The sequence below is a fragment of the Balaenoptera borealis genome, assembly GCF_965194805.1.
Source record: "Balaenoptera borealis genome assembly, chromosome: 11".
Lineage (NCBI taxonomy): Eukaryota > Metazoa > Chordata > Mammalia > Artiodactyla > Balaenopteridae > Balaenoptera > Balaenoptera borealis.
In genome coordinates, this window is record NC_138868.1 from 28066510 (window position 1) to 28079909 (window position 13400).

At 35.1% G+C, this 13400-nt stretch overlaps 1 protein-coding gene across 14 annotated transcripts in view; it reads left to right on the forward strand.

Moving 5' to 3' along the window:
• DCDC1 (doublecortin domain containing 1) overlaps positions 1-13400 on the forward strand; it is a 471890-nt gene that overhangs the window by 281747 nt on the left and 176743 nt on the right. For 12 of the 14 annotated variants that reach the window (XR_014231897.1, XM_082343681.1, XM_082343680.1 and 9 more), the window contains 2 exons: positions 11429-11560; positions 11961-12118. Coding sequence is in view for 12 of the 14 variants with exons in the window: in XM_082343681.1 (XP_082199807.1) it covers positions 11429-11560; positions 11961-12118 (290 nt within the window). In the remaining 2 variants the exon portion in view is untranslated. Of the gene's footprint in view, positions 1-3185; positions 4151-11428; positions 11561-11960; positions 12119-13400 lie in introns of those variants that run through there. The other 2 variants (XR_014231898.1, XM_082343679.1) reach the window with 2 other exon arrangements.

The window sequence follows — 13400 nt, forward strand, 5'->3', positions numbered from 1 at the left end:
AAAAGCCCAGGACCAGATGGCTTCACAGGGGAATTCTATCAAACATTTAGAGAAGAGCTAACACCTATCCTTCTCAAACTCTTCCAAAATATAGCAGAGAGAAGAACACTCCCAAACTCCTGCGAGGCCACCATCACCCTGATACCAAAACCAGACAAAGATGTCACAAGGAAAGAAAACTACAGGCCAATATCACTGATGAACATAGATGCAAAAATCCTCAACAAAATACTAGCAAACAGAATCCAACAGCACATTAAAAGGATCATACACCATGATCAAGTGGGGTTTATCCCAAGAATGCAAGGATTCTTCAAAATATGCAAATCAATCAATGTGATATACCATATTAACATATTGAAGAATAAAAACCATATGATCATCTCAATAGATGCAGAAAAAGCTTTAGACAAAATTCAACGCCCATTTATCATAAAGACCCTCCGGAAAGTAGGCATAGAGGGAACTTTCCTCAACATAATAAAGGCCATATATGACAAACCCACAGCCAACATTGTCCTCAATGGTGAAAAACTGAAACCATTTCCACTAAGATCAGGAAAAAGACAAGCTTGCCCACTGTCACCACTATTATTCAAAATAGTTTTGGAAGTTTTAGCCACAGCAATCAGAGATGAAAAAGAAATAAAAGGAATCCAAATCGGAAAAGAAGAAGCAAAGCTGTCACTGTTTGCAGATGATATGATACTATACATAGAGAATCCTAAAGATGCTACCAGAAAACTACTAGAGCTAATCAATGAATTTAGTAAAGTGACAGGATACAAAATTAATGCACAGAAATCTCTTGCATTCCTATACACTAATGATGAAAAATCTGAAAGTGAAATTAAGGCAACACTCCCATTTACCCTTGCAAGAAAAAGAATAAAATTCCTAGGAATAAACCTACCTAAGGATACAAAAGACCTGTATGCAGAAAACTATAAGACACTGATGAAAGAAATTAAAGATGTTATAAGTAGGTGGAGAGAGATACCATGTTCTTGGACTGGAAGAATCAACATTGTGAAAATGACTCTACTACCCAAAGCAATCTACAGATTCAACACAATCCCTATCAAACTACCACTGGCATTTTTCACAGAATTAGAACAAAAAATTTCACAATTTGTATGGAAACACAAAAGACCCCGAATAGCCAAAGCAATCTTGAGAAAGAAAAATGGAGCTGGAGGAATCAGGCTCCCTGACTTCAGACTATACTACAAAGCTACAGTAATCAAGACAGTATGGTAGTGGCACAAAAACAGAAATATAGATCAATGGAACAGGATAGAAAGCCCAGAGATAAACCCACACACATATGGTCACCTTGTTTTTGAGAAAGGAGTCAAGAATATACAATGGAGAAAAGACAGCCTCTTCAGTGTGCTGGGAAAACTGGACAGCTACATGTAAAAGAATGAAATTAGAACACTCCCTAACACCATACACAAAAATAAACTCAAAATGGATTAAAGGCCGAAATGTAAGGCCAGACACTATCAAACTCTTAGAGGAAAACATAGGCAGAACACTCTATGACATAAATCGCAGCAAGATCGTTTTTGGCCCACCTCCTAGAGAAATGGAAATAAAAACAAAAATAAACAAATGGGACCTAATGAAACTTAAAAGCTTTGCACAGCAAAGGAAATCATAAATAAGATGAAAAGACAACCCTCAGAATGGGAGAAAATACTTGCAAATAAAGCAACTGGCAAAGGATTCATCTCCAAAATATACAAGCAGCTCATACATCTCAATATCAAAAAAAGCAAACAACCGAATCCAAAAATGGGCAGAAGACCTAAATACACATTTCTCCAAAGAAGATATACATATTGCTAACAAACACATGAAAGAATCCTCAACATCATTAATCATTAGAGAAATGCAAATCAAAACTACAATGAGATACCATCTCACACCAGTCAGAATGGCCATCATCAAAAAAATCTACACACAATAAATGCTGGAGAGGGTGTGAAAAGGGAACCCTCTTGTACTCTTGGTGGGAATGTAAATTGATACAGCCACTATGGAGAACAGTATGGAGGTTCCTTAAAAAACTAAAAATAGAACTACCATACTACCCAGCAATCCCATTACTGGGCATATACCCTGAGAAAACCGTAATTTAAAAAGAGTCATGTACCACAATGTTCATTACAGCTCTTTTTACAATAGCCAGGACATGAAAGCAACCTAGGTGTCCATTGACAGGTGAATCGATAAAGAAGATTTGGCACATATATACAATGGAATATTACTCAGCCATAAAAAGAAATGAAATTGAGTTATTTGTAGTGAGGTAGATGGGCCTAGAGTCTGTCATACAGAGTGAAGTAAGTTAGAAAGAGAAAAACAAATACCGTATGCTAAGATATATATGTGGAATCTAAAAAAAAAAAAATTGGTCATGAAGAACCTAGGGGCAGGATGGGAATAAAGACACAGACCTACTAGAGAATGGACTTGAGGACACAGGGAGGGGGATGAGTAAGCTGGAACAAAGTGAGAGAGTGGCATGGACATATATACACTACCAAATGTAAAACCGATAGCTAGTGGGAAGCAGCCGCATAGCACAGGGAGATCAGCTCGGTGCTTTGTGACCACCTAGAGGGGTGGGAAAGGGAGTGTGGGAGGAAGGGAGATGCAAGAGGGAAGAGATATGGGGATATATGTATATGTATAGCTGATTCACTTTGTTATAAAGCAGAAACTAACACACCATTGTAAAGCAACTATATTCCAATAAAGATGTTAAAAAATTAATTAATTGTCTTTTAAAAAAGTTAATAATGTGCAATAGTAATGTTTTATTTAAGTACTTGTATGATACCTGCGTGCACAAGTTATTTCAGCAATGATTGTGTTTGGCCAAGGTGGAGGCACTCTTTGTAAGGCTGTTTTAATATATATACATTTGTGCCTAAATTGCATTGAATTATAAGTAACTGATATTAAAAAAAAAAAATTTAAGAGAGGCAAAAATTAGACTCATCACATGGTATCTGTTAGTGTTTGCCTCAGAATCCCACCATGATGATTTCAGAAATGCTAAGTTACTCAGATGAATCAAACTGAAAATACATGGTGTATTAATTTTGCAGGGCTGCTATAAAAAGCACCATAAACCGGCTGGCTTAAAACAACAGGAATTTTTTCTTTCACAGTACTGGAGGCCAGAAGTCTGAAATCAAGGTGTTCCCCAGTGCTGTGTTCCATCCAGGTTCTCTATGGGAAGATCCTTCCTTGCCTCTTCCACCTTCTGGTACCCAGACACTCCTTGATTTGTGGCAGCATAACTCCAGTCTCTGCCTCCATCTTCACATGGCCACCTCCCTCCATGTCTGAGTCTTCACATGGCATTGTCCTCTGTGTGTGTCCGGGTTCAAATTTCTCCGTTCTAATAAGGACACCAATCATATTGGATTAGAGCTCATTCTAATGACCTAATATTAATTTGATTACATCTACAGAGACCCTATTTCCAAATAAGGTCACATTTACAGTACCAAGGATTAGGACTTCAAGGTACTTTTTGCAGGGGACATCATTCAACCTGTAACACATAGCATGGTAGTTATCAATTTATTCCCTCACAGTGCCAGATCCACCATTCATTGCCTGGCACCTGCCTTGGGCAGCTTCACAGCAGAGTACTGCCAGTGGGCACCTTCTTGTGAATGGTTTCCTTGAACATATTCCTTGTGAGTGGCTTTTTAGTGAAGTGTTGTCAACTAGGCACCTCCCTGTGGATGGCTTCCCCTGGTGCTCCAAAGGCACATTAACAGTGACTCCTACTGGTGCGCTCCCTCGGGGACTTCTTCAACATCCAGTGAGCCACAGCTCTGCCCTCAATGTGGTCTGGATCTCAGCGTTGGGTCAGACCTCTTCGTTGGGCATTCTGTCTCAGGCCTAGGAGTACTGGGCTCCCTATATCTGCTATTCATGTATTCTTTAGTGTTTTGTTTAACTCTTACTAACCAGTTTCCTGTCACTATAATCGTCTTCTACTAATCATTTATATTAAACTTTCCTGTTCAAAATACTACATGGTTTCTATCTCCTTATTAAGCCCTGACTAATAAACATGGTACCTTTATTTCTGTAGTGTTCTAGAAGTTGAGCTGTTATTCCATGGCAACCCTCATCATTTTAACAGTTTCGAGCGTTTTATACAATTTAAGTTTAAAAATGATCATAACAGCATTTCCCTGAGTAGTTAAAATCCCAACCCCATTCACTAACTCGATCAGGACTATGCACTTTCAGCTCTGTTCCTAAGCAGACATTTTGACATAGTCATCAAATGCCAAAGCATTTTAATAATTACCTTTAACTTCATTCTGAGATTCATCCCAGCTTTCCCCTTCTCTCATTTCTGACCCCACTACATTACCCACTCAGAGTGAGGTTCTAGGTTGTTGGAGAGGGAGCTTGTACATCTTGGTAAAAAAAAAAAAAAAAAAAAGTGGAATTTTGAGACTGTATCAAAATATCCCTGCAGCTCCTTGGCCTGTACCTGCACATGAGGACTTCGTTCTGAGACATACCTAAATAGAGCTGACTCCTATTGCCCAAGAACATAATTATGTCTTATATAAGTATTGCCCTTCCCACCAACAGACATAGAAGAGCAGGACCAAGGTTTAAGTGTATTCTTTTCTCTTTCAAAATTCAGGTACCTAAACATCCACTTCTACTCTGCTGTCCTTTTTACCTCTCCTTTTCTTGCAACTTATAATTTTCTAATTTTTCACAACACTTCTATTGTGAGCTAGCAAATAATGTATACTTTTGTGTTTCAAACACAAATTATTTTTGAGACTTTTGATTCTAAATTTTTTAATGTTCTGTTCACAAACACGATTGCTGATTTTTTAAAGTTACAGTTCTTCTAGATTCAGAGAGTAAAACTATTTATTAATGAGGCATTTCATTCTATTAGAGGTTTAGAAATTTTGATTAGATCTAAATTTAGTCATCCAAAACTGTATCCATCTAGTTAAGGCTAAAATGGAGTATAATTTGATAATTATTTGCTGCTGGATCATAAATGGAGCTCATTCCATTCATTAAAAAAAGACAGAATTACTGTGTTAGGATATTAATAACTAATCTTGGCTCCACCACTTATTTGCTGTGTGGCCTTAGGCAAGTCATTTAACCTTTCCAAGTTTCACATTATTTGTCTGCAAAATATAGCTATAATACTAGTATTTTAAGTATTAGGCACAGATTCTGGCCGGTCGATAGACACTGGCATATCATTTCTGGCTAAATGATCATTTGTAACTATTAATGATAATAATAATGAACAAATTTAAATACAATATTGCATTTTGTTATATTGTATTTACTTGGATACTATTTTTCTTTTGTTTTATTTTTAAAGTTAATCATTTCTCTATTCATTTGCAAAAGACAAAGTTAGACTACTTTTTTTATACAATTCACCAGTTTCAGCTAAATTAAAGATTTAAACTTAAACATGGAACCATAAAAATATCTAGAAGAAACCATGAATTAAAGCATCTAACCCAGAGTAGTGATGAGTAGACATCTTTATGTGCATGCAAACAAGGATAGAATCCGTAAAGGAAAAGACTAATGGCTTTGAGTACATAAAAAATTTAAAACCTTCTAAATCTAAAATAGCATTAGCAAAAGTGAATAGGAAAATGTGACAAACAGGGAAAAATCTTTGCAATATAAATGTCAGAGAATGGGATAATACTTTTAATATATAATAAGCCTGATATAGCAATAGAAAAGGATAAACATGTCAATAGAAAAATGAGCAAAAGACATGAAAAGGAAATACATGACAGAAGAAAAATTAAAAGAGCCAAACCAAATAAAAAAGTTCAGCTTCACTAGGAATTAAATAAACGTAAGCAATGGATAGTATTTTCTCCCTATTAATTATGGAGAGATATAAAACTAGGAATATCCAATGTTGATGAAGATGTGAGAAAACAAACATACTCATTCCTTTCTTTGTATTTGTTTTTTGGGTTTTTTTTGTATTTTATTGGTATTAGTTATCTACTGCTGTGTAACAAATTACCTCCAAACTTAGTAACTTAAAACAACAAACATTTATTATCTCACAGTTTCTGTGGTGGCATCTGGGAGTGGTTTAGTTGGGTAGTTCTAACTCAGAGTCTTTCATGAGGCTGCAGTCAAGGTGTCAACAGAGGCTACAGTTATCTGAGGCTTGACTAGGCTGGAAAATCTGCTTCTAAACACACTTAGGTTGTCCAGAGGCTTCAGTTCCTTGGCACATGGCTTCTCTGTAGTGCTGTTTACAACATCAGCTAGTGATCCAAGAGAGCAAGAGAAGAAGAGAACGAAATGGAAGCTGTACTTTTTCTCATAACCTAATGTCAGAAGTAACCTAATACCACTTCTGCCATCTTCTTTGGTCACATAGGCCTATCCTGGTATAATGTGGGAGGGGACTACACAAAGGTATGAATACCAGGAGGCAAGGAACAGTGAGGGCAATCTAGGAGACTGGTACAGTATTTCTAAGGGTCAGTGTGGCAATATTTATCAATATCTGTAAAAAAATACTTATTTCTTTTGACTCAGAAATTCCACTTACAGCAGCTTAACCCAAGGAATCAATCAGTGGTGTATACTGTAGTGTATCTTTCAGGATGTTCATTAGAGCATTGTTTATAATAGTGAAAATTGAAAACAGGTTAAGTAACCAACAATGAGACTATAAATATATTATGGTATGTCTTTATTATGGATAATATATTGGCATTACAAATAATGGAGAATAATTTATGATAGAGGAAAATGGTAATGTTGTGATTTGAGAAAAATCAGGTAAGAAAACAATATTATTTATTTATTTATATTGTATCAAATATGAGTGTGTGTGTGGAAAACAAAACTGGAAGTTTATACATAGGACAGGTGGTAGGAGACTGGATAATTATTTTCTTTGAGTTTTTCTATATTTTCTGTTTTCCATAAAAAGCATTTATAATGAGGAAAAAAGAAAGAAACACTTTAAAAAACTATGCCTGATCATGTGCTGACCAAGAGGAGATAGTGTTTAAAACATTCCAGGTGTAAAGAAGATGTGGTGCATATATACAATGGAATATTACTCAGCCATAAAAAAGAATGAAAATAATGCCATTTGCAGCAACATGGATGGACCTAGAGATTACCATACTAAGTTAAGTAAGTCAGACAGAGAAAGACAAATATCATATGATGCCGCTTGTATGTGGAATCTAAAAAAGGTACAAATGAACTTATTTACAAAACAGAAATAGAGTCACAGATGTAGAAAACAAACATGGTTAGTGGGGGAGGGAGGGGATAGATAAATTGGGAGATTGGGATTGACATATACACACTACTCTATATAAAATAGATAACTAATAAGGGCCTACTGTATAGCACAGGGAACTCTACTCAATACTCTGTAATGACCTATAAGGGAAAAGAATCTAAATAAAAGTGGATATATGTATATGTATAACTGATTCACTTTGCTGTACAGCAGAAACTAACACAACATTGTAAATCAACTATACTCCAATAAAAATTTAAAAAAAAATAAAGCATTCCAGGTGACAGTCTGCTGACCCACCGCTATATTTCCAATGAGGACATAAATATTCCTGTGGAGCCCCAAGTTAGGTCAAATTTGTGGCCTTTCTTATGTACATGGAGGGAATATCTTGGGAGTGATAAAGATGATTCCCCAACCCTATTAGCTTGAAAAAAATCTCATAAATGAATGCGATCCTTTTTAGCAGCTAGAGACTTGCCATTGTATCCTGAGGGTGAATTTTGGTCAGTGTGAAATTCTGAGCCAGTTCTTATGCAGCAGTCTTCAATAGGACACTTCTCCCTCAAGGAAGTGGAACTTACAATCCTAAAGCTGATAAATAGCACAGTTGGAATTTGAAACAAGAATAGGACTGTAGGATGTTAATCAATATGTACTGGGGGTACTATTTAAAGTTTTTGAAGTGGGAATGATGTAATCAAAGATGTATTTTATTACAATTTATCTTGAGGTGGTAAAAAGTGGATTAGAATGAGAAGAATGCAATGAAGCCCAAAGGGCTGATGGACTTGGAAAATAATGAGGGTTAATACATTAAAGGTCAAGTTAGGGTGATGTGCAGATGCACTGGAAGGGAGGAAAAGTCAAAAGATTAGGCTGTTGACTTCCTAGAAGACAAGATTAGAATTCCAGATTTTGGAGGAGGGAGTTGTTTATACTGGTGGCCTGATGATTGAACTAGTAGGTACCTAGTTAGAGAGCAAGATAACTTGGTCTTGGAGTAGAGAATAATAAAGAACCATGGTATCAAAATGTTTGAATAGTCATCACATAGGGTTTAGAATGATTCCAAAGGGAAAATGCTAGAACATCTCATAAATGTCTCCAAATGCATCGTGTTACTTGTGTATGTCTGCCACCTTTGCTAGACTGTCAACTCTAGGAAGCAAAGCCCATGAGTGTTTTTTGTTTTTTCTTTTTTGGTCTCTACTTCTGCTATGTCTGTCAGGATGTTAGACGCATCATGGCTCTACCTTTTGGGCCCTTCTTTATCCATCTCATTGGATATATATTAAATTTCCCCATGTTCTAGGTACACATTCTTTCCAGTAAGAGGGCAATACACCTCAAAAGTAAACTTATGTAAAATGTCTTTACCTCTGTTAGAGGATGGGAAACATGAAACTACCATCACAATATAAGGGATTGGAATATATTCAATATTATTTCCTACTACTCATGTTCCCTCTCATATTGAAAATACTGTGATCTTTGTTGCTGAATTTTGGCTTTGATACTTTACTGTAGGACCAATGTAAAATAATCGATTTCCCTTTGCCCATCATATTCACTTCAGCTGAATTGTCTTAGATATTTCTAAGACAATAAGAACTGGCACAAGAGAAAATAATATAATGAAATAGATGTGACACAGGCTTCAAGGTAAAATAAGAATCCTAATTTTTTTAAATAAAACTTCTTTTTGTAATGTTTTTGGGTTAGCTTAGTGATTCAAAAATCTCTTTCCAAGATTATCTGACTAGTATATTCAGTGAAGACACTATTTTAAATTGGGCCTTTTTAAAAAGTATTTTTTAATAGAAGAATAAATGCACATATAGAAATTAATATTTGAAAAAATATACTAATTAGAAGTAAAGTCTCTTTCTCTCAAACTTTAATCCTATTTCTCAGAGTTATTCACTAATAGCAGGCTTTTGAGTATATTCTCAGAAATTATACATATATTTCTATGTATAGTAGGGTTTCTGCTTAAGTAATATAAGTAGTGTATGTTAGTTATGAAAAAACCCTCCAATAATTCAGAACTGAATAAGCAAAAGTACCTCTTTAACCTATTCCTCAAAGATTATCATTAATTGTTTCTGATTAATTATATATATTCTATGTAATCATATATATTAAATCTAATTATGTATGTATATGTATATGTGTATAAGTAAATTATATATATTATATGTAAAACTTTGTGACCTATCTGTTCCATTCAGTAACATGTTGTGGCCATCTCTCCATATTGACATCCACATCTACTTTATCTCTTAAAGTTTCCCTGATGATACACATTTAGACAAGTAAGAACCATGCTGCAATGAACAATGTATGTATGTGTATGTTTGTTAAGTCAAAGGGAATGCATATTAAAATTCTGTTAGTCATTTATTGATTAATTCAACAAAAATTTCTACTTACTGTGCTTTTAATTTGTATTTTTTACCTTTCTTCCTGACTTTTTTCTGAATCCCCTCCCTCTTTTTTTCCTCTACTTGTTCATAAGGTATACTGTGTATTTCTATTTTTTTATTGAATCTCTTACATTAAAAAATAGCTTTATTGAAATGTAATTAACATACCATACAATTCACCTATTTGAAGTGTGCCGTTCAATATTTTTCAGTATATTCACAGGGTTTTGCATCCATTACCACAACCTAATTTTAGAACATTCATCTTTAGTTGTACATTTTCTAACAAAGTTTAAAGTTATTTAATATCTCTTTTTCTAGAATAATATAAGAACCTTAGTGCTCTTTAATTATCCACTGGACACCTCCCCATATTTTTTGTTAAAACTTTAGTTCCACACTTTAAAAAAGAAGTTTATATAATACTTGAGGCAGCATATCTAGGATTAACTAGTAAACAAGCTGGAGGGGCAAGTTGCTTTAACCTCCCTGTGTTTGTTTCCTCGTCTTTAAAATGGGAACAATAGTCATACCTATTTCAAAGGGCTGTTGTAAGGATTAAAATGTAAATATGTTGTTATGTGGGAAATTACTTTGATGCAATGGTAAACTCCAAGTATGCTCCTAGATAGGCTATCCTTGAGTTCATGGAACAGAAAGCTGCACAGACCAAATTAAAATATTCAGATCACGATTTATTAAATCAATTTAAAACACAAAATAAAATGTATGGGAAGAGAGATGGGTTAGGTTAACATGCTTAAAGTGCAATGGGTTGAATGGCCACATTACCTGAATCTCTGCAGTATCGGCATATCCTTTCTGTGTTGCATCACCCTTCCCTGCTGCTGATGTGGTTACAAGGACCAGAGTTGAAATTTGAGCAAAAGGGTCTAACAGATGAAACGTGTGTGAAGCAATGATGCACACTTGCTCCAGGACAGAGCTGGTTGCAAGTACACTTGGCCAAAGCTGTGCTCCCCAGGTAGCCTATGGGCAGCTGTGGATTTTATCCAGCAGAGGATCCAAAATGAGAGTCAGCAATGGGTGGCCAGTTAAAGATCTCATGATTATTGTGTCTCATGTGCTTAATTTATATGTATTGTATCATAAATATTTTTTGTTTTGCTTGTTATTTGGTAAGTCATGACTATTTTGTCTTTCTACCCCTTTCTATGTTCATAGACATATGCTCTAATCACTTTCTGTCTGACACTTCTCAGGTTACTAACTTACTTATCTATGCTTAATGCAGCTAATGAATCTCATTCATCCTATTTGTTTTCTTGTCTTCTGTGGCAGAATTGAATATTCCCAAAAAATAGAGCAACTGCACGTTACGTGTACATAATGTGTTTACAGTAATACCTTTTATGTGGAAATAACTCAATAAATGTTAGACATTGTTATCAGTATATAAGATGGCTTGAATATTTAGCAACCTAGTTAAACTTGAGCAGATCAAACAACAAATTAGAAATCTTCCTATGAAAGTTATTTGGCTTGATTTTGATCTGAAATTGACAATAAAGTACAAAGCTCATTAGCCAGACCTTTTTCCTATTAATCTAATTTATCCTCCCATCATTCCAGTTGTATAGATTTTTTGCTGTTGCTTATAAGGCTGGTACTACTTTCAATTTTTTTTTTTCCTTTCCTACAGGCTTATCCTCAGTTTGTTCTGACCTACCTAGAGGAGCTAAATGCACAAGATGTGACCCAGACAGAGTATCACCTTCACCATGGTGCCTGGACCACAGCTCATCAGGAGCATGGCAGCAGCTTAGCAGAAGAGGTCAGTGTAGTGAGCCAGGGGCAAGACAGAAATAGATCTCTATGATGTATTTTGAAAAGAGAAAAAATGTTTGGGTTGTTTTCAGGAGGCAAAAACGAATTCACAAATTAGGGTATTGATATTTAATACACGTTATATAAACATCTATTTGCACATTTATATTTATATAAACATCTATATGTATATTTATATAAACATTATTTTATTAAATAGATGGTGACACATTAGCTTTTCTTAGGACTGCCTTCTTTTGTTCTGACCACATACCAATGGTTTATGTGCTGGATGAAGAAGGCTGAAGGAACCATGAAAAGTGCGATGTTAAATTTTTGGCATATATAGTTTAGATATTTCCACTCAATGAAAATTAGCTACATTATTCCTATATTTCATTTTTTAGGTTCTGCAAAAAAGTGCCAGTATCCCTGGTCTCAAGCAGCTGCCAGAGCCTTCAGAGACCCACTTAATGCCAGAAGGTTCTCTTGGGGAGACAGGGGAGCTGACAGTGGCACTGGTGAAGAAACTGGAAGAGAAACATCCTAAGGCTTCTGCTCAGAGGTAGGGCACTGACAGAATGGAGCTTTATTGCTCAATGACATTCGATGTTTTCCTTCAGTTTCACGTAAGATTGATTTCTTGAAGATTATTGAAATATCTCAAAAGCCCTTTGGCTTTCAAGCACAGTAGTTTTCGGGTCACATTTGATGAAGAGAGGTGACATTTATGGTATTTCATTAAAGATTGATGTACAGTATTGTTTATAAGTATATTTAGGAAGGGTTGCTATCTTGGGATCTCACTAAAATATTCTGGAATAACATAATTAGGGTAAGGTAGTACTGAGCATATATCTAATTGTGAGAATACCGAAAGGTCTTAAAGAAGGGCACACTCATGGACAATCCTTTCTATGTTCCACGAGGAGAATATTATGTTTAGACCTGGGGATACGTGCACAGTAGATGGTCTTAAGTAGTGATAATTTAACAAATTGACATAGTTACATTACTGGAATAAAACTAACATCAATGATTTTGCTAACCAACTGAAGATCATCCTTGGTTGGAAAATGGAAATTATTTCTCTGATCCTCTTTATTTAACTGGAAAACTAAAGTTTATTCTTATTATTATTTTGTTGGGCTTGGTGTTGTAAATCACAAAGTGACTTTATAAACTGTAATTTTAATATACAATTGTTTGAAATTAATTATTGATTGAAGTACTCTTAAAGGAGTAATACAGTTCTTATCATACTCAGTAAAGTTCAAGATAATTCCTAAGTTTAAATATTCTAATGGTACATAAAAATGTCAATTGCATGAAAAAAGAGAAAAAAAGCTCTAAATTTCTTTTTTAAAAAGTTTTTTTCATCTTTATTGAGATATAGTTGGCATATAACATTGTGTAAGTTTAAAGTGTACAATATAACTTTTTATTTCAATTAAAACCTATCTTATATTCTTAAATTACATATTCCTGCTTCAGATTTTGATAGGAGGGGAATATTTTTTCCCTAATAACAAAAGTGACTCTTCAATTTATTGTCTCTCTAAATTATTTATCCCTTAAATCCTTCGATTTTGTTGTTTTGAGTAAGATAGGGCAGAAACAAAACAACCAATTTAGTATCTTACTGTATTATAGTATGGGGGTGTCCTGGACCTGTATGAAAACCAGAGTTCCAATCTTCCACCCTGCAATACTTGTTTTTCAGTCGTACATAAGCTTCTCAACTCTCTGATGCTCCGCAACACAATCACAAGGCCGCAGCTGTGCAGCCAGGCCAGGTCACTAGAATATAAGTCCCTTGGGAGCAGTCTTTGAAGTTTTCATGTAAA